At 29.1% G+C, this 22,490-nt stretch overlaps 2 protein-coding genes across 3 annotated transcripts; one reads left to right on the top strand and one right to left on the bottom strand.

The window, feature by feature from the left end:
- Positions 1–1,933: 1,933 nt before the first annotated feature.
- On the top strand, positions 1,934–6,877 carry LOC132803737 (protein disulfide-isomerase). Its single transcript, XM_060817202.1, has 11 exons — positions 1,934–2,213; positions 2,722–2,752; positions 2,869–3,156; positions 3,267–3,455; positions 3,594–3,719; positions 4,305–4,442; positions 4,635–4,754; positions 4,967–5,084; positions 5,271–5,383; positions 5,619–5,833; positions 6,547–6,877. The coding sequence occupies exons 1-10, from the start codon at positions 2,026–2,028 to the stop codon at positions 5,826–5,828; spliced, it is 1,521 nt and encodes a 506-aa protein (XP_060673185.1). The 5' UTR covers positions 1,934–2,025; the 3' UTR covers positions 5,829–5,833; positions 6,547–6,877.
- Positions 6,878–11,223: 4,346 nt separating this feature from the next.
- Positions 11,224–14,855, bottom strand: LOC107406325 (two-component response regulator ORR9-like). 2 transcript variants are annotated; one of them, XM_060816975.1, is made up of 5 exons: positions 14,343–14,855; positions 13,895–14,016; positions 12,438–12,515; positions 12,053–12,120; positions 11,224–11,899 (listed from the first exon to the last, which is right to left on the bottom strand). In XM_060816975.1, exons 1-5 carry the CDS (start codon positions 14,485–14,487, stop codon positions 11,620–11,622), a joined length of 693 nt encoding a protein of 230 aa, XP_060672958.1. In that variant the 5' UTR covers positions 14,488–14,855; the 3' UTR covers positions 11,224–11,619. The 2 variants fall into 2 exon arrangements, with proteins under 2 accessions (XP_060672958.1, XP_060672959.1); XM_060816976.1 differs by having other exon boundaries at positions 13,895–14,013; positions 14,343–14,847.
- Between the last annotated feature and the right edge of the window lie 7,635 nt (positions 14,856–22,490).

Here is a 22,490-nt window from a genome sequence, read left to right as displayed (position 1 = left end):
ATATAAATGAAAAGTTAGAAACTTATTATTATTATTATTATTTTGCTTAACAGAAAAGTTAGAAAGTTATTGTTCATTTACAAATAGGTAACTTACATAAAAGACCTTGCCAATTTTCGATTTGCGTTAAAATGATCTCTCTCTCTCTCTCTCTCGCTCTGTGTGTGTGTGTGTATAATAGCAATTGCATCTATGCGTCTTGTGAAAATGTCAAATAGATTGCTCCGCTGCAACTTTTTGATAATTTTTTATGAACTACATATTGCGAGAAGTGTAAAATTTTAATTCCTTTTTTCATGGTGAAAAAAAAAAATTTCTACAATATTTTCAATATTTTAAATGTCAATATTTTAAAGTCCAAGAATGAAATTGCTTTAAAAAATATATAAAAATCCTGTTTAATAAAGCTTTAAAAAAATCAAAAGCTGCTTTGAAAATGTTTAGGTACCTTTCAAAAGATATTTCTAATTTTAAAAAAAATACTTTTAACTAAAATCGATGAAAAATATTTTTTTTAGAAAACATTTTTAACAAATCAAAAAAAGAATCAAAGTAAAAACAAAAGTTATACAAAAAAAGTTTGAAAACCATTTTAAATCTTAGATCCTGTTTAGACATATTTTATATTTTTAATTTTAAAAATATTATTTTACAAATAAAAAATGAAAACTGTTTTTATTTATTTTATAAGAATAAGATATGTTTAGTTATTAAAGTTTGAAAACAGTTTTTAAATTAAAAAACATAAAACAAAAAAGATTATTTTAATATTTTTAAATTTTATTTTTTAATTTATTTTTAAAATTAATTTTAAAAATTAATAGTCAAACAGATTTATTTTTATTTTGAAATTTTTTTTTTTATTTTGTAGAAAAAAATGTTTTAAATTCAAAAATAAAAGATGTTTTATGCAATTATCCTTGTAAAAGAACAAATATGTTTTATCTACAATAATTATATTACTTTTTTATAACAACAAAATTTTATTAGAATTTATCATCTGAAAATTTTTATCAACATCTTTAAAAATGCGATCAAATAAAAAAAAAAAAAACTAATTGATAAAATTTTATCAAAAATTAGCTATTAACATCCTAATCCCTTTACATCAAAACGAGTCAGGATAAACTTAGACCAGCAGTGAGCCTCTATCCGCCTCAGCACATTTATCGCCGCGATAATTTCAATTTGTCGAGGCCCTCCACGCGGTCTTCTCCAATTGGTTCAAGATTCCAATATGCTACATCCATGATAACAGTAGCACCTAAACTACAACCAATCATACATTTCTGTCCGCTCATTCCTCTTCATGTATTGGGTTTCCAACAAACAACGGTTAGACCTCAGCTCCACCCAATAATTCTCTCCCATTTATCGCTTTCGAAATTAATTCCGTCCGTAAAAAAATAAAATAAAATAAAAGCCGTTCATTTTTCGGTCTCTTTAGTGTGTCTGTGAGAGAGAGAGAGAGAGAGAGAATCCGCTAAAATAACGTTCTTATCTCAGTGCGAGAATATAGATAATAATAGATCATCCACATGACATGCGCGTGATTCGATATTCTGACGTGGGACGTTCTCATTGGGTGGAGATACCAAACCTAACCAGGCAAAGAAATTTCCACAGTGATAATTGGTAACTACAGTCAGATATTTAATGAACAAAAACATTTTGTATTTATTTTCCTTATTAGCGAAACGTGCTAGAGGTATGACGAGTCTTAACCAATAAGAATCGTCCACGTCTGAAAGAAACCCACGTTAGAGCGAGTACGATTCGTTTGATGTACTCGCGAGAGTGGGGAAGAGAAAATATCTACGCTGATGGTCACGTGTGAAAACCATGTTTGTCGCGCTCTCTCTCTCTCTTTCTCTCTCTAACTCCTCTCTTACACAGAGTCTTCACGCTCTTTGTTCGCTCCTTAAAACCCCCTCAAAGGCTAAAACAGTTTGAGACTCAGAAAAGACTTAAAAAAAAAAAAAAGAAAAAAAAATTCAGAGAGATTGTGGCGGAGAGAGCAGAGCTATGAGAATGGCGTTTAGGGTTTCGTTTTCGTTATTTGTTGTGGTTTTTGGTCTCGTCGCTTCGGCTTTCACTGGGATCTATGCTGAAGAGTCCGAATCGAAGGAGTTCGTACTCAATTTGGACCACAGTAACTTCTCTGATACTGTTAGCAAGCTCGATTTCGTCGTCGTCGAGTTCTATGCTCCATGGTATGAAAGCTAATTTTGCTTTTGATTCCATTTATTTTCACTGATCGAGTTTTTTTTTTTTTTTAAATAATTTTGATCGGATTTAATGCGGATCTGAAACTTAATTAATCTACCTTTATTTTACTCGTTTGGCATATTTCAGTCATAAATTATCGGATTTGTGTTTTATATTGGATTTTTGTATGTTGTAATTGAGTGTTGGTTTTATAGTCTGTTTTAAAGTTCAAAAGTTGGAAAGTTTTACTGCATGTTGTGGTTTTGCATGCCTTTCTTGTTTGATAAAAAATTGTGAAACAGTGGCTAAATTTTTGATAAAGAGTTATTTATTTGGGGGTGTTGGCCAGCCTTTCAAAAATTTTGATCGATTACCATGATGATATTTTTGTTATAAATGTTATACTTGATTTGAAAAAATATGATGTTTTACTTATGTGATATTATTGATGATTTAGTATATATTCAAAATTCCAATTGTTCATAATTTTATTTATTTATTTTTTCAATTTAGGTGTGGCCACTGTAAGAAGCTTGCTCCGGAGGTAAGAAACAATTCAATGTTGTTCTTCCCACAAATTTTAAACTATTGCTGGGAAATTATATACATGCAAGTGTAGACTGACTTTGAAAAAAAAATAAAAAAATCTTTTACTTGTAGTATGAAAAAGCTGCATCAATTTTGAGCAGTCATGATCCCCCACTTGTTCTGGCGAAAGTTGATGCCAGTGAGGAAGTAAACAGAGGGCTTGCAAGTGATTATGAGGTTAAAGGTTTCCCCACAATCAAAATTCTCAGGAATGGAGGGAAGAATGTTCAGGAATACAAGGGTCCACGTGATGCGGACGGGATTGTTGCTTATTTGAAGAAACAAAGCGGCCCTGCATCTTTGGAAATAAAAACTGCTGATGACGTTGCTAACCTTATTGCAGACAAGAAAATAGCCATCGTAACCACTCTTTGTTTCTTTTTCTTTTATATAATTATTCTCCTTACGTGTTTTTGAATTCATCTTGTTTTAAGTGCTTAGTGTTTGATGATAATTGCATGCCTTTGCAGATCGGGGTGTTCCCAAAATTCTCTGGGGAGGAATATGAGAATTTTACAGCTCTAGCTGATAAATTGCGCTCTGAGTATGAATTTGGTCATACTTTGGATGCAAAGCTCCTTCCACGTGGAGAATCATCAGTGACTGGGCCTGTTATTAGGCTATTCAAGCCTTTTGATGAACTTTTTGTTGATTCTAAGGTGCTGCAGAATATTAACTAAGTTTCGGAAAGCGGTTATTATGGTTTTTTTTTTTTTTTTTTTTTTTTTTTTTTCAGTTTAAAAATTTTATGAGATTATATTGCAACAGGATATCTAATTGAGATTTCATGGTTGCAGGATTTTCATACTGATGCAGCGGAGAAGTTTATTGAAGAATCTAGTGTGCCACTTATAACCGAGTACAACAGTGACCCAAGCAACCACCCTTTTGTTATCAAATTCTTTAATAATGTCAATGCCAAGGTAAATTATTGACCATGATTTGCTTTCCTTGTTTAGTGATTTGATTTTATACACAATGAAGCTGGTTAGCTTGAAGTCTTACTTATATCCTACTGTCTGTCGGTGATACATGCTTTTAAATTGACTTTTACTGAATATGCTTGTCTTTAACGTTTCTAAAGCCCGATGTTTTCCTCTCTAAATAATTTGAAATTTACTCTCGGTTTCCAATGTCATTGATAACGCAGGTACATGATATTGGGCTTTATATTTCCTTCTTATTTTCAGTGTAAATATGAGTTACTTTCCCAATGTGGATATTCATGTTGAGTTATGTTACTCAATGTGCTCAGTATTATCGTGGTGTGTGAACCCTGCTTACAGTTTTATAATTTTCCTTGTTTTATGAGTACATGGGTATTTCAATCAATCGATTCCTATGCGTTGCAGAACTAGTTTCTCTATTTTTTTAAATTTGACCACTTATTGCCAGTCCATAGCTTTGAAGCAAATTGGGAAAGTGTCTCAAAATTCTTCTTTGCTCTCCTGTGTTATAATAAAATACTGCCAACTGTCTACTTTTGATACAAGTTTTGAAATTTGTAGGTATTGTTGTTTCTGAACTTCAGCAGTGATGCTGCTGATGCTTTTAGATCGAAATATCATGAAATTGCCGAGAAGTATAGAACAGAGGGCTTAAGCTTTCTTTTGGGAGATCTTGAGATTAGTAAAGGTGCCTTCCAGGTCTGTATCACATATTAGTAAAGTCTTCTATTTTTAATTTTTTTTTTGTATTTTTCTTAATATTAAAAACATAGTAGTTTTCCTCTGTTACCTTATAATCCAATGTGTTAAATTTACTTTGTCCTCTGATTTTTGCTTATAAAGTGTTTGATATGTTAATTGCTATGTTAATTGTTCTGTTGATTGTAATAGTATTTCGGAATTCAAGAAGATCAAGTGCCTGTAATAATCATTCAGACGAATGATGGAAAGAAATATGTGAAATCAAATGTGGAATCTGAGCATATTGCAGAGTGGGTGAAGGAATACAAGGTGAAGCTTCCAATTCGTACACCTAATATCATAACATTATAACTTGATTATATTTGTCTAAACTTGTATTAGTTGTTAATTCTACAGTTTTTCAATTTCTGGAGTCAATTATGGAGCTAGTTACTGTAATCATTTATATATATTTTTCTTAATTCTTTCGTACGTGGTTGTTACCCATTTTGGACCAGTGTGACTGAATGATTTAACTGCAGGATGGCAAATTGCAACCATTCATTAAATCTGAACCTATCCCTGAACAAAACAACGAGCCTGTCAAAGTGTTTGTGGCTAACAGTCTGCAGGAGTTGTTTTTCAATTCTGATAAAAATGGTGCGTGTAAAATATATTATCTTACTAAGTTTCTTGGTTTCTTGAAGCAATAAAGAAACTATTGCTTACACACTAGGCGTTAATTCTCAGTATCCAACATATTTCACCCATTAATATTTTCTTTTTGGTTTCCTTATTTTGATTACTGGAATTATGTCTAACATCTTCATATTTTCTCACTTTCAGTTCTGCTAGAGTTCTATGCTCCCTGGTGTGGACACTGCAAAAAACTTGCTCCAGTCTTAGATGAGGTTGCTGTTTCATATGAAAGTGATCCTGATGTTGTGATTGCTAAGATCGTAAGATCTCTTACCGTCCATTGTTCATGTTGAAATCTTTTATCGCCATAATCATATCTTTATGTTCTTCTTCTTTTTCCCCTCTAATCTATTACTATTTGAAAGGATCTTAAGATCTAAATCCCAGCTTTTTCAGCAATATGTTAACTTTTCTTTTGTGGAAGGAGGACATTGATCCATCTTCTAGTTTGAAGTTTTGTTCATGACGTACTTGTTTTTTTTATTGGTATTACAGGATGCCACAGCAAATGACATCCCAAGTGAGTTTGAAATCCAAGGGTATCCAACTATTTATTTTAAGTCAAAGAGCGGAAAGCTGGTTCAATATGATGAAGATAGGTCCAAGGAAAACTTCATTGCTTTCATCGAAAAGAACCGTGAAAAGATTGAGAAGCCGGCTGCTGAGCAGACTGACAAGCAGGATTCAGGGAAAGATGAGCTCTAGACATGGTAAATATGCTCTTGATGTTTACTGTTTCTATTATGTTTATAACTATTTCAGTTAATTTCATGGAAGAACATGTACTTAGCAGAGTTTGATTATTTTGGGTTGTGTCCTTATGTTATGTTGGATATGTAAACACAATTTTGAAGATACTGATTCTCAAAATCGGATATCTTTAACTTCATTTTGTACCCCATGGTTTCCTGCTTTTCTCAAATTCAATATGGAAAAATGAAAGCTATATGGTCATTTATGCAACATTCCAAAGGCACATATTCAAGTCTTTCGCATAGACTTTTGCAAATTATGCTTAAACTCTTTGTTCATATATTTCATCGGAATGGGTGACATGAATGTTGGCTACTTTTCTTGACATCTCTTTATCAAACGCGAGAATGAAGCTGATATTATATGCTTTCATGCTTACTATGTTCTTGAGATGGAAGTTGTCTTCAATATTTGTATCTTATGTCTGGAAGACTAGATCAAGTGTATCAGAACCGCTGTAGCAATTGTTGTTATTTATTACTTTAGTATGGCATCTTTTTTTTTTTTTTAAATTTTTTTTGAAGGAATGCAGTCCTTTTCATTTTATTTTGAAGTATGATGTTTCATGATTTACTAAATACATGCATTACCTTTATATGCCAGTTTGCATTATCAGTTTTTTCTTGTTGCGTCTTGAATTTTTTAAAAATGCTTTTCTACTTTTGGACAGATATAGCAGCTTTTTCGTCTAGGATATGAACATTCGAGCAACTATCCCTGTACTGCAGCGGCTGTTACACTTGAGAAGAGTGATACTATAGAAGAATGTCCTGTCCTCCCTCATCGTTTTCTCCTTATTTATGCTTCTTTCTTTTTCACTTTTGTAAGTGTTAACTTCAATAAATCTGGAGGGGATTTTGGCATTTGTAGCTACATAGTTTCAGCAATAGCTTAGTTTTCTCTGTAACAGTTTTCTTATCGTGGAGACCTTTAAAGTTGGAATCTGAGTAGGAATGTTTCAAATGCCTCAGTTTGCGTGAAAAATGTCCAACTTAGCTCTATATCTTCTTCTTCTTCATTTTTGTTTTTTTGGTTCTTGTCTTTTATATGCTGCAAAGCTATATATATATATATATATATATATATGAGGTTACGGTGTAGAGGATTCGTATCAACAAAATTGATATGTTTTTTTTTGGTTTTTTTAAGTGTTGGCTTTGTTAAAGCCGCGACATACACAGGGTAAAGTAGATGTTTTGTTTTTCTAGAAGCGGCGCGATTAAGTAATGTTCTGCTGGGCTGGGAACAAGTTCCAACGCTGGTATCTCAGTTAATGATTTGATACTAGCTACTGGTTTGGGGGTTGTCTGTTAATGGACGGAAAATGATTTTTGTACCCAAAAAATGGGCCACATACCATTAAGAGATGGGTCTCCAATTTAGTTTTGATTAGTCGGTTTTCAAATGCATCTCCATGTTCCTTTGACCGAAACAAAGAGCGAGCTTCGAACGATGAGAAATTGTGCATGCCCGCTAATTATGTTCGGGTAATAATGCTTGCCCATCGTCTGTATCTGAAAAATGATGCCTGGCCATGGGATACATTTGCCTAACTGCTTCAACTGTTCTTCATGCCTGGAAATTGTGGATGCCCAATGCCCATGGAAATGGATGATGCCCAATGTAAGATGCCCAACCTGCGCCCAAAGAAATCTTGAGATTGAATTAGATTGATGGATAAAAAAAGACAATGAATGTAATTTGAGTGTGACCAAGAGATTGCGTGAGATAGAGATTAGAGAGAGATGTATTATTAGGTTTTGCCAGAAAAGGATCTAACAGGAAAGATCGAGTTTTCTTGTAAGGTCTATCTAACAGGAAGAATCAAGTTATCTTGTAAGGTCTATCTTTTGGGTGGGTGATGAGGTTTGAGGGGAATAAGATGAGATCTGGATTGAATTTTGAGAGGTAAATTTGTAAAATATAAGTAGAAAATTTGCCAAACACTGGTATTTGGTCAGTTTGGTGACCTGCGGTTTTGAAAAACTAGTAACCGATCGAATGATGATCTCTAGATCACTAAGTGCCTAACATAAGGCTGAATTATGTTTCCAACAGATCAAAGGTGCCTTGTATTTATTTTTTTGTTTGGTATTGTGTTAGGCTTTTGATGCTCAACTTGAAGCTCTTGATGAGTTGCCATGAGGCAATGAAAGAAGGTCAAAGCTTATAAATTTTTTTTGTTAGTGTTAGAGAAAAATATAAATAAAATAAAAATTTATTTTCGTTTAAGCTTTTGGCATCGGTTAAAACTCAATAATTTTATTCAAAATAAATAATAAATTAAAAACACATATAATGATTTTATTCAAAATAAATAATAAATTAAAAATACATGTAATGTAATGATCTAGAAAAAAATATAAAAAAAATAAATATACATTTGAGTGGAAATATTAAAAAAATATATAAATCAAATAAAAATCTATTTTCCACCAGCTTAAAAAAGAATCGGTGATAATTCAACAGTTAGAAACTCTTTTAAAAGGCCCGAAGTATTTCCAAAAGATGTCAAAAGCACACATGCAACCTCTTAGATCTAATCTGATATAGGTTTTGATTTCTTGTAACAAGAAGAAGTCCTTTCCTTTAAGGCACTTTTTTAAAGTCCTTTGACTTTAGCTATGCTCGTGAGGGTCTACAGCTCGCTAGCTAGAGTCATGGCTGCTCGATTCCAAACCTCAAAATTTCTAATTTCAAGCCTACCTTCCTCCTGCTTAGGTAGGGAGGCCCTTATCTCATGGCTTCCACATGATTGAGGTTTCTCCATTCCGAGAGAAAAGCTTTGAGAATCAGAAAGATCTTGAAATTAGCTACAACTGTCATCACCTGTGGTTGATTACGTTCAAACCAGAAAAAAGAGACCTAGTTTTGTTCCAGTTTTTTTTTTTTTAATCATAGATGAGTTTTTAGATGCTGTAATCAATGAAAATATTTGATGAGTGAGGTATTTCATATAGAATGTGAAGTATATAACAAAGTGGAACTCACCGATAAAATGTCTATGCCTAGAATAAGTGGACAGTTTTTAGCCTTAAAAAGTTAGAAGCTGCTTTTCATAAAGCACACCAAACAGGGCCAAGTCCCATTTCAAAATCCAATTTTTGTCTAAGAAAACTAACTATTAGATTCAGCGAAAATGGTTCCAGTTATCTATTCAACATTGTCACTTTTTTTCTTTTTTCTTTTTTTAATAATTTGTGCTATTTTTTAGTATTTAACAGGCAATCCAAAATTCCATATTATTTCATTTCCTCAAGTAGTTTCTAAAAGCAAGGATGATCCATATGTGAATTATTTCATTTCCTCAAGTAGTTTCTAAAAGCAAGGATGATCCATATGTGAATCATGCGTTTGGGCTCCTCATGTATGAGAAAATCTACATCATAATCATAATCATCATCATAGGTTTGGCATGCATGATGTCATGCATACGATTGATTTTATAATCCGTGTCTCTCTCTCTCTTCTTTTCTCCCTTAGCTTTGAGTAACGACTAAAGTGGGTGAAGCAATTATACATAAACAGTCGCACAGAAAGGAAACGAAAAGCGTATGCGTCTCTCTCAAAGTCTCGACTAATAATGAGATGTCACCTTCTAAACTTACCCTTCATTATATCCCCCATGCCTACTTTGTACGTTTGCTTCAGGATCAGATGCATTTATTCATCCCCCATTTCCACATGAATCTGCTCAGAATTGAAATATGTATCAACAGGATGCCATCAAAGATAGCAAGGAAGAACATCACAAGGTGCACATTTTTTCTTTCTTATCATTTTCAAGCAATTTAGAATCTCCAATAAATGGTGTGAATGATTAGTAGAAAGTTGAGAAGGTATTTTCCATTATAATACACACACAGTCTCATGTAAGTTTCATTTTATTTTATTAAACTAAGATTCATTTTTAATGATTATTAGATTACATTAAAATTAAATTATAATTTAAATTTTTTTAAAAATAATTAAATATAAATTTAGTGATATATTAAAATTTTATATAAGAAAAGTGAACTTTATTAGAATCCATTGGTTAATAAATATAATTTTAAATTTCAACACTTAATACAATTGAAAGCTGAAAAAGAAAAATTTTATATTAATCCTTATATTAAGAATCTCATTTAAGCATAGTTATATATTTAATCCTTATATTAAGAATTTCATTTGAGCTTAACTATATATATATACACATATATATAATTTGATGGTAATTGTTATCAAAATCGTACCTAAAAATATATTTATTTTTTCTTGTTGCTATTGGTTTTAAAAATAAAAGCAAAGATATATATTTTTTTAATGTTTATTAAATTTGACAAAGTATCATCGTCTTATTTGTACTAATTATTAGATAATTAGAGTAACCCAAGGAATATGCTCAAATAAATTAACCGCATGTTTTGTAGAGCTTTTGAAGCTCTAATACATGTTGTCAAGAGAAAAAAAAAAAAAGTATTATGTGTTTGCAAAAATATAAAGAGTTTTTTTATAAAAAAAACAAGCGTTTTAAGTACAGAAAATATTAAGGTTGATGTTTTTTTAAATATATAATGTAATAAGGTTAAATAAAATACCGAATGCATAAACTAAAGTATCAAAAAGACCATAAGCCTCCCATTGGGATTATTTTTTAAGCTTCAGAATGAATTATTAAAGAATCAAAAGTTAGTTTAGGTGTTCGATAAATTTAAAAATTCTAATTATTCAATAATTTGTATCCTCTGTAAGCTAATTTTGAAAAGTAGCAGCAAACTAGTTTTTAAAATTCTAATTTTAGCTATTCCAATTATCTACAGGTAAAATATCAATTTTATTCTTTATTAATAAAGTTGATTTTATTTCTTGTCCTAAGATGTCTTTGTATTCTATATGTATATATATATATATTGCATGGGCTATTTTTTTTTTTTTTTCAATTTGCAATTTATAAATGTTGAGTTTTGATACATAAATATTTTTCTCCTTTAATATAATATAGTTAAGAAAAATATTAATACTACTATCAAATAGGTGATGATAATCGACATCCTCTTTAGTTATTATATATATTTGCAATAATTAAATATTATTATTCACCAAATATTCAAAGAAATTATGAAACAATAGTTTATCAAATACTAAACTAATTATTTTCGGGATTGATTTTTTCTACAACAAAATTAAAATTGATTTTTGTAGGAGCTACAACAATATCAAACGAGTTGTGTAAATAACTCTAAAAATATTTTTTTTATTGTTTCTAACCAAACATTTCATCATTTTTTTATTTTATTTTATATAAAATGCTTTATAAAAAGTACGAGTAGAAATGCAAACTATCAAACATATATATACGAACATGTGTAAATAGGATTTTCTCATTCCTCTAATCTCTCCATTAAATTTAAAAGGAATAATGCATAAATTTTTGGTGGATTTAAAAGGATTTGACATCCCTCCACCATCTTTCCCTCCCAACAAACAAGAAATTCAGTATCTATCCTCATTTACCAACCTTATCCTGAGAAGATTGAAACGATTCTTTCCATCTGACTACCACATCCTAGAAAGCAGCAGCCAAAGACACTGAATATCTTTTATTTTTTTTTTTCTTCCAAAACCCCTTGCATATAATTAATTGCTATATATTTATACACCCTCCAAATGATGGAACTCACCAAATTATACATACATATATATATATATATAGGATTAAGGATTCACGGGGACAGATGTGTGATTGGATAATGTATCCATTTTACACGACAGCTAATCCCTCTACTTTTGGTCTTCTTTCTGAGGGTAGTTCTGGAGAAACTGCCTTCCTCTTGCTAATATTACTATTGTTCTTATTACTATTCTCATTGCTTTTGTTGCCATCACTATCGACCACGACGTCGTTCTCTATGAAGTCATGGTTATGAACGGTTTTACTAAACGAATGGTCAAGGGATTTCAGAAGGTAATGCTGAAGCTTCTTCAAATCTGATAACTGAACGGGTTTTAAGAGGAACTCCTCAGCACCTCCTTCTAAGCACCTGTTTTTCATGCACGTGAGTTTTGTAATTATTAATTTCACCAAAAAATATAAAATAAAACTTTGCATTCAATGCATGCTTGTTATACAGAAAATGTAGGGGGGAAAAAAAAAAGAAAAAAATAAATAAATAAAGAAGTTGAAAGAAATTTACATGTTTATTCTGGATGGTACATTCTCTGATGACATTATCACAACTGGTACATCTTTCCATGAAGATCCCTGAAGGAGAATATCCAAAAGGACTTTCAATCAAAATCAAGACATTAAAGAGGAAATAAAAAATAATGCAAAAAGGAAATGGTTTTTAGGTTAAATTGGAATTGTTTTTTCCTTGTTGTATCTTTTATTTGTGTGCGGTCTGTATAAAATATTTGAAAAATAAAATCAAAATTAACAATGAGCCACCCACCCATTAAGACACTATTTTGTAATAAAAAGTCATAGATTTAAAAAAGGTCAAAAGAATAGTTTATTTTCACATTATACAAAACTTGTTTTACAAAAAGAAATTAATCATGGGAAAAAGTTAGTTTAACCTTGACTCGTTTGAGTAAATCATAGCCACTCATCCCTGGCATACAATAGTCTGTCATGATCAAGTTGACTTTTGATCCCTGCATTTGTTTGCAAATGCATAATATATTACAAACAACAATCATCAAAATGTAAATATTTAATTGTTCTGTTACTCCAAATTTCATATCATATTATCATTCTAAACATAATATATATCAGAGAGAGAACAGATGGCGAGATTTTTTTTATTTTTTATTTTTTTTTAATAAAATTGAAAGTGAAGCATTTGAATTTGGATCATTATCATAGAAAACAAAGTCTTTACCAAAATTGATTAAATTGGACAAAATGGCAAAAAAGCCTCGTACACTGCTTCCCTTTTGTAGAATGTGTAAGTTTAGGCGAGCTAAAAAAACATATATAATGAAAGAAAACCTAAATGGTAAGCAAATTCATCCAAACATTAAAGTAAACCCTATATGAAGCTAAGCAGAGGGGTCTTGGCCTTCCTTCATCCTCACGTAATTTACCAACATTTCGCACGTCTAGCTAACCCATCTAAGATCTTTATGGGGTCCACATAAAATCCATTCCTAGATTTGATTAGGTGTGAAAAATCGCATTACTTGTCCTTTATTTTGGCCTCATGCGTCAGTATACATATATATAGCAGATGCTATAATTTTTAGGTTAGATTTCTTAGTGCATGAAATGCAGCTGTATATTAAAAAAAAAGAAAAAAAAAGAAAAGAAAAAGAAATGTAGCTATACATTTTTGACTGTGGGCATATTTTCTTAAAAACTCAACTAATCATCAACCTTTTACAATTAAAGGCTCAAATTTGCATATGTTTATTTACCATAAAAATGTGCTTTCCCCCCCATAGTTTTTATGTTCCAACTTTCGATGCTTTCGCAATTATATTTACTTGCTTTCAATGTATAATATATAGGATTTATGGAAAACAAAAAAACTTGCTGGTCTGTGTCTTCAATTTTACCAGCCAAATGAGTTACATTGATGCTTTTTTATCATATCTTTTCTTTTTCTGGGTCAACTTTTTGCATGCTAAAACTCAGTGATTATTTGCCCTATCCAATAACAAAAACACACCACTATATATATATTTATGAATTAATTAATTTCAGACTATTTATTATATGTCTGATGAAAACCCAAGTGTATACATATAATTAACTAAATTTAGACCAAAAGGGAAATTGAAACAAGTATCAGATTACTTATAAATGGCCTTTATTTTTTTTCGGTTCAACTTTGAAGGGATTTGCTTCTGCTTAATCGTATTATTAGTTTTCTTATAATTGAATAGAACAAAATGAAGGGCCATTTCTTCTCTTTTAATTAACTTAGACAGGCTTTACTATGTGTTAGATATTATCAGATGGAAATTAGGAACATTGGAAATGGTATTAAGAAGAGCTAGAACAAATAAATTAAGAATAATATTATTCAGACCTCTTGTTCTGGTGAGTGGATGGAAGTGGATGAAGAAGAAGCTGATGAAGAGCTGTTTTTCAATTCATCAACCAAACCCAGGTACTTAAGTGCTTCATCCCCAGAGTCCACACAAGTCACTGCTAAACCAAATTGTCAAATATTTAGAACAATCTATATATATATATATATATATTACTATATACAAAATCTACCTACAACCACAACTCAACCTAAAAAATATAGTTAATTAACTAACCCCAAAAACCAGAATTATATATCTTAAACAAAAGAGGGCAAAAGGAAAAAAAAAAAGGTTACTGAAGTTTATACATATTAAACCCCAAAAAGACTTTGTATTTGCTCCCTATTTACTCTCTTGGTGTTTGAAAACGGGAAAGAAAAGGACTTGGTTTATGAAGAAGGTTGAAACCTTGTTAATAGATATATATAAATGTATATAATATACCTTTATATGAAGAAACTCTAAGAAGCCTCTCCAAGAGCTTTCTATCTATAAGACTATCATCTACGGCTAAGACATGGAAATGTTGTTGTTGTTCTTCTTCTTTTTGGTTTTGATGTGAATCTGCAACTTCTGATTTCAGCTCCATCTTTTGTATATTATACTTCAAACTCAAAAACCAAAATACCCTTCTAGTTTCCTGTTTGTGTGTGTGTCTATATATATATATATATATATAATATTTATGTATGAATGTTTTTAGAGAGAGAAAGAAAGAGAGAGAGAGAGAGAGAGAGGAGAAAAAGAGAGAAAGGCGTGCCTATGAGGAATGAGAGGTGGTTTTGTAGGTTTTATTATTAAGTAGTTGGGAGAGAGGGGGCTGAGAAGCAAAGCTTGGCGTGTTTGGAAGATAGATAGAGAGATTGTTGATGTTGTTGTTTTTTTTTGTGTGTTTTTCATGTATTGTGAAAATCGTTGATTTCTTCACTAGATTCTCTCCACCGTGTTGGTACAACCACTCGTCCATCTCTCTCTCTCTCCTCTTTCTTTTCTTCTTTCTTTCTTTTTTTTTTTTTTTTTGAAATTTCTTTTTAAATTTTAATTTTTTTCCCACTTTCTTTGGATTTTGTTTGATTGTCAAGGAAAATCCCGGAGATCTTTGTTCCCATTTGGTCATCATGATGATGAAAAGGAGTTGATTTTGGGGGTGTGAATTGGATTGGCTTAAAGATTTTGACAAAAGTGCTTATAAATAAATAAACTACTCTTTAAAAAACAAAAAAAGAAAAGAAAAATAAACTACTTCTTTTTTTTTTTTTTTAAATAAAGATATTTATCTTGACCTTTCTTGCAGGCCTTTTTTATTTTTTATTGTAAAATTTCATAAATTGAAATTGGATTCGAAATTGGGAATTTATTTGATTCCTATTTCCAAGTTTCCAAATTATACATAACAAACATATGCCCGTAAGGCATACATGATAAGCATAGTACTTTGTTAGAATGTAGGATGTGACTGGTATGTGTTTCAGCCGACCAACTTACATGTTCTCTCAATTTTAGAAGGACAAGATGACTAATTTCTATGGTATCACATAGAAAACTAATTATTTACCAAAAAAATTACAGGAAATTAATTATTAAATTGTTTATAAATAAAAAAAATTACAGAGTGAAGCAATATTAAGTAATCAAAGGAAACAAAATTAAATTTCATATGAAATTATCATTTTTCCTAAAATCAAGAAATAATCTAAAATGTAATTAAATACAATATTATTGTTAGGAAAATACAATGAAACAACAAACCATTTCCATTATGAATTCAATTATAAATATAAAACCTTCGGATTTTATTATTCAAATATTGTCAAGAAAAATAGTATAAATATAAAAGAACATAACAGGGTAAAATACCTACGATTATCAAAAAGTTAAAATCCTTGTTTAATATGACATAAAAAAAGAAGATTTGCATTCCTCAAATGCATCTACAAATTAAATCGGATAGATCAAATATACATGAAAATTCTTTTATGCATATCCTATATTCAAGTTAAAAGTCCAAAACCATCCTATTGGTTAATAAACTCCCATGACATGATTAACCATTAAAAATTTATTACATTCATGTGACTACTATAGATTTGTCCATGTCCTAGCGGTTATAGGAGCCTATTAGTTTATGGATTTTAGCTTTTAATTTAGGAACCTAAATGAGAGACTTTTTGCAAATATACATCCTACATATAAAACATGTGTGCATGAGAAAGAAATACCCCATATTCAGGAGTAGAGATTCATGATTTGTTATATCAAATTATATGTAAAGTGGTCAAATTAGTATATATATTATATATATTTGATACTTATACTTACAGTTTTCTTTTTTAATTGACAATATGCACCAAAAAAAAAAAAAAAAAAAACAATCTGTTCCGACAAAAATGCGAAACACTTTTTGGATAGAATTTTGAAAAATTAAAAACCAGAAGATTTGGGGAAAAAAGAGAGTAATTACATAGAGCTGGTTATGTATAAACAAGGTAAAAGGAGGCAAACATAATTATTAAGAAATAGAGTAGTGAAAAGGAAAACAGTGGGGACCACAGCATTAGAATGTTGTATGAACTACGAAGAGTGAGAAGAGCAAAAAAAAAAAAAAAACTACGAAGAGAGAGAGAGAGGTTGGAGTGAATCTTGTGCAATAATCGTGAGGGGGACATGAAATAAATAAAGAGGTTTTGGGTTGGGGCCCCACCTAGCAAATTTTAGAAAATCTTGAGTGGGGACGCTGCAAATCTAATCTTTTGTGGGACCCACTTTCCATTTTCCCTCCCGCTGTGTAAGAAAATCCTCCCCCGAAAATATTTTCGAATCTGTTCCCATCGAGGGCGTCCAAAGCACGAGAGTATTTTTTTTTTTTTTTTTTTTTGGGTGCTTTTAAGGGGTCGGATTGTTCAAATTTTCAATTTTTTTCCACCACACTTGAGTGTGGGTCCCATTTATTGTCTGCCACGTGTTGTAACTCCACGTGTAGACCTTATCATCAACCTGACAGTGGAGAGCAGTGGATCATGGCGTGGACGCCTATCAACCATCCGATCACATCGCCAATCATCTTCTATGATTCTATTTGTTTTTGGCTCTTTACCTTTGTTTTTTTTTTCATTTTTTCTTTAATAATCACTTTCTTGGAGTTTTCCATTTTTTTTTTTTAACGTTTATTGGGCATTGAAGATTTGTAGGATGTTTGGTCTTATAGATAAACGACAGCTAGGGGGGGACCATGTACATGCACGCAAACAATTCCTTTCGATGTCATTAAAGATATATTAAAACATTGAAACAAGCCGTCGGAAAAAAAAAAAAAAATCGCTATTTTCCATATGAAAATACAGACTTAATGTATGTATATTATGAATTATTTGGTTTTTTGAGTTTGCTTGTATTGACAAATATTAAATAGGGTGTTTCTTATCTTTTCCAGGACAATCAAAATATATAACAATTATCTTCCTTTGGATTAGTTTTCGAATTAAGAATTTCATCACATCTAGAGCTAAAAAAAAATAAATAAAAAATTATCAATTTGTTACTTCTTAGTTTAAATCACTTTTTTTTTCTTTTTTCGGTAATATAGTTTTTAAATCACTTGGAATGGAAAAAGACAAAAAGTTTGATAATAATTTATTCGGCACATTAATTTTATTGATTATTAAAGTTCTCAAGGTTCAATTTCTTTTTATTTAAATATTGAATGTTTGTGTTCGTTGTGTTTAATTTGTTTATTGCAAATGTTAGTTAGTATATTTACAAAAAAAAAATAAAAAAAAATAATTGTTAGTTATTGTCGGATAAAATTTATTAGATATCTTGATTAAAATAAATTTAAAGGAAAATAAACATTAACATCAAATTATAAACCATTCGAAATTGGCTTTTTTTTTTATTTTACTTTCTTTTAAATTTTTAATTATTCGGGATGCTTTACAAATTTTAACTTTTTTCAATAAAAAAAAAAACACTCTAGCTTCTACTAAAAAAATATTAATTTGAGATAAATGAATTATATACAGTTAATTATAATGGAAAAAATTAAAGTCCAACTCATTACCAAATAATATATAAATTAATTGATTTCAAACGCAATTATCAAGAAAAGATAAAAAATAAAACAAAACACAAAAGAGTTTAAAGAAAGAAATCAAAAGCGAAAGTGACATAAAATATAGTTTCAAATTTAAAATTAGTGTTAAATTTATCCATGAACTGAGTTGACGGTGTATAAATACTATTATTTTATTTTAGAGTAAAATTTAATTGAAAAATGCTATGATATGCAGGTGCTTGGTTGATGTACATGGATATGCCGCCTCCTCAAGCTGACGCCTAGTAAGAAATATGTAATTAATTTTAAATGTTCTAATTATGCATAGTAGGGGTGGGTATGGATTGGATTGGTTCGGTTTTGGACCGAAATACAATCCAATCCATACATATCGGTTTTTTTAATTTACAATCCAAACCAAACCATTGAAGTATTAAATCCAAACCAAACCATTTATGATCGGTTTGGTTTGGATTGGTTGATCGGTTTGAAACTTACTAATTTATAAATATATAATACAAATAAAAAATTTTCCAAATATAAAATATAAATAATAAATTATAATTATCCAAACATAAAATACAATTAGAATAATACAACATAGTCTACAATGGAAAATAAAGAAGAAAATGTAGCAAATGATACACATCACGCACTTATTAAATAGCAAACATTAATGTCATCATCTCACTCCTATAAAATCAAATTAAAATTGTTAGAACAAATAATGTAAAATAATACATTCGTCAAAATTCATTCACTCAAGAATCAATGCATAATTTCTTTTTTTTTTTTTTAACTTTAAAATTTGGTAAATCATAAGTCAATCAACGTTAACAGGTTCACTAATTTTAGTTGATTCTGTAAGCTCTACAAAAATCAAAACAATAAAATTAGCAATAAATTATATTTAAACATTTATATATATATATATATATATTTATAAGTAACAATTGGATACAATATATGTAAATATATATATGATGGGAATGTAAAAACAATATATATATTATAGTGATGGTGATGGACTGGTGGTGGGTGGCAACAAAGGTAAATGTTTAGTTTAGCGTTACAACTTACAATTTGATTTAGGATTTGGGATATGGGGATGTAAAAGAAAAAAAAAAATATATATATATATATTAAAAATCAATATATAAAAATGGAAAAAAAATTTAAAAACTAATATATAAAAATGAAAAAAATATTCTAAAATTAATATATAAAAATAAAAAAATAAAAATATATAATTTTTTAGTTATATAATATATTATTTGGATTGGATTGGATTGGATTGGATTTATATTTCTAATCCATAACCAATCCAATCCATACAATTTATAATATTTTGAACCCAATCCAATCCAATTGATGTAAAAATCCAATCCAAACCGTTAAAAATGGATTGGATTGGGCGGATTGAACGGGTTGGATTGGATTTTGCCCACCCCTAATGCATAGTTAACAAATATATATATATATATATATAATTTCTTGGATATCAATGCTTTAACAATTGAGTCAATATCGCTTAACATATTATATAAATATATTAACAGATAAGATAATAATATATGTACATTTAGTAAATATTTTAATATTCAAACTAAATTATATCTATAAAATTATTGTATATATGAATATATATATATATATATATATCATAATTGATCTGAAAAATATTTCACACAACATGGACATTAAAAAATGACACTCTTTTTATTGTATTTTAATTGACTTTCTTCACCTTTTCATATTAAATTTTTAATTTTAAAAGGTCAAATAAATAATTAATCAAAGAATTTAAGTGTAAAACCAAAAATATCAAAGAGGATAAATAAAAATAATTAAATGAAAATGAAATCATTGAGTGATTTGGACATCCAAAGCCAACATGCATGTCTCCTCCCAAGAGCAACTCAATATATATATATTTTTTTAAAAGCACATTAGAGAAATAAACAACCACTTAAAAAAAATAAAAAAATTCTCTCCTTAGTAGATCTGTCCATAAGCCCTGTTGAGCTGATGTGGTATCAAAGTGATTATTATTTTTAGAAACTTTATTATACGTTGTGATGTTTTTTAAAAAAATTAATAAAATATATGTAATTAATTATTAACCATAAATATACATTACTATTAGAAAATAATTTTCAAATTAACTGTATATTTATATAACTTAAATTTAAAAAATATTAATTTCTATATATAACAATCTACTTTTTACTATTGAAAACGCATGCGTTTTATCCAAAAGAACAACTCAACTCATCCACATATAAACACACTTTTTCACCTAGAAGAAAAGCCAAAAACGAAGAGATGATAGACATTTGGTCCGAAATACGAATAATAGCTGGTAGCTTTACAATTTGTGATTGAATGTTACCTTTTCAATTTGAAATCTGAGCAAAATGAGAAAAAGATGGAAAATTGTGATACAGTGGACGTCAAGTTTAATTTATGTGCACACAACCACCTTTGTCTAACCTCATGTATGCTTGGAAAATCATGACCTCAAATCCCACAAGCTTTTTGCATACTCTCTCTTTTGTACAAAAAGCAAAACGCGTTTGTTGGCCATCTTTATTTGAAATATGGCATGGCATCGTGGGTGGATACACGAGTTTGCAAAGTATTTCCCACCAATTTGACACTCTTCTCAAAATATGTGTTTTATATAATTTTCTTTAATCTAGAAAAAATTCTTCAAAGATTTGTCTAAAAAACCTCCTTCGCACATGTGGTGAGGCGTTATAAAATATTTGTATGCCTTACCACATGTAGATAGGTGCTTTCTCAATCAAACGATTTCTAAACAGTTCTTTTCAAATAAGAGAAAAATTAATATTTTTATGTAAGTAACTTGTATATATAGTCAACCTGAATCTCAAGCAAATTAATCCCACAATTTTAATAAGAAATCTTAGTATACTATTATTAGATTGACTTGATAAAAGAATTGTTATATACAGTTTTGACTTATAAGAAACATAATTTTTATTTTACATTAGACACCTAATGATATGACAAATGTTAAAAATTATTATTTATTTAATAAAATTTTAATATTAAATAATTAATTGAAATAATATTATTGACATTTAATGTGTCAACACGTTCTCATCCTATATTGGAAAACATGTTCTAAACTGATTTATTTTTATTATATATACAGTTTTAATTTAGTGAACTATATAATCTACCTTATGATATATGATATTGATATAATAAAATATTAAATGGGGCAAAAAATATAATACAGAAAAATATTATATTTTAAAGAAAAAATCTATTGGAATCTACAAATAATGTAACAATTTAATTGGTTATTATTAAAAATATATTTAATGCATGTAATTCCTATTTTAGGAATTGAATTGAAACAGTTATTTCAAGTTATAAAATGTAAGAAAAATGAACCACTAACTTTTTCTTCTGTTTCATAATGTAAATAGGAAAAGAAATATTTTTTAATGATTAGTTTAGTGGCAATGTTCACGCTCTTTTATATAAAACATCCTGGTTCAAGTAATTCAAATGGTATAAAAAAAATAATATCTTATTCTTTTGAAAATTGTATTTAAAAATTTAAACAAATTAGTTTACATTTAATTAAATATGTAATTTATTATTTTAAATTCAATCTCTCTCTCTCTCTCTCTCTATATATATATATATATATAAACATTTATTTTTTATTTTTATGTGATTTTAAAGTACCTTTTATTTATATATTTTAAATATGTGGATAATGTTACAAGTCTAATATTTTTAAGAATTATCAATGTTTATCATTAATTTGGGTGAATGAATAAATAATCAAGTTTTGTAAACAAATAGATATTTTAGAATGGAAGAATAATTAATCTTAGAGATTTTGTATTACTTGACATAAAAACCAATCAAAATAAACTTATATCATCCTATCAACTAGTTATTTCCTTCTTTTCTTTATTTTTTTCTACCAAGTAATTCATTTTTCCTTATTAGATTGTTAGTATTACAAAACCAAAAATAAAAGTAAATATTGTAAATTAATATTGTCATCATTAACATACCCACTGTAAAATGGGTTATAAAGCCTACTAAATCATAGTTATAAAATGAGTTATATAACCTATTATTTTAGTGGACAACATTAAACAATTTATGTTGTCCGATTGATACCTAATTACCTTAGTCCATAATAAATTATATCATAAATTCTATATAATTTGGCTTTTACTGGGCAATATAATGCATCCACCTTCACCCTAGTAGAGTATTACTCATATATATAATTTTGTATAATAGGCACATATATTTAAATTATAAATGTGGATGTTAAATTACATGTAATCCTTGATAATATATTCCATAAATTATATATAATCCGACATCCATGCCATTATAATAGGTTTGCATATTTATACGTATATGTATAGGGTTTGTCTATTAGGTCTATTGAAAGGCTTTTAACATTAGATCTTTTATTGTTAACATTTATATCACATCAAAAGTTAATATATATTAAATTTAATTATTAATTAAATATA

This window comes from Ziziphus jujuba, chromosome 5 (assembly GCF_031755915.1).
Source record: "Ziziphus jujuba cultivar Dongzao chromosome 5, ASM3175591v1".
Lineage (NCBI taxonomy): Eukaryota > Viridiplantae > Streptophyta > Magnoliopsida > Rosales > Rhamnaceae > Ziziphus > Ziziphus jujuba.
Note: the sequence above shows the minus strand (reverse complement) of the source record. Positions and strands in the feature narration are given on the sequence as shown.

Coding starts and splice junctions, on each gene's coding strand:
- LOC132803737 (XM_060817202.1), top strand. CDS start 2,026: ATGAGAATGGCGTTTAGGGTTTCGTTTTCGTTATTTGTTGTGGTTTTT. Junction 2,214..2,721: donor GTCGAGTTCTATGCTCCATG/GTATGAAAGCTA, acceptor TTTTCAATTTAG/GTGTGGCCACTGTAAGAAGC. Junction 5,085..5,270: donor TTTCAATTCTGATAAAAATG/GTGCGTGTAAAA, acceptor TCTCACTTTCAG/TTCTGCTAGAGTTCTATGCT.
- LOC107406325 (XM_060816975.1), bottom strand. CDS start 14,487: ATGGAGCTGAAATCAGAAGTTGCAGATTCACATCAAAACCAAAAAGAA. Junction 14,017..14,342: donor TAGAGTTTCTTCATATAAAG/GTATATTATATA, acceptor AATTTGGTTTAG/CAGTGACTTGTGTGGACTCT. Junction 12,516..13,894: donor TCCACTCACCAGAACAAGAG/GTCTGAATAATA, acceptor AAACAAATGCAG/GGATCAAAAGTCAACTTGAT.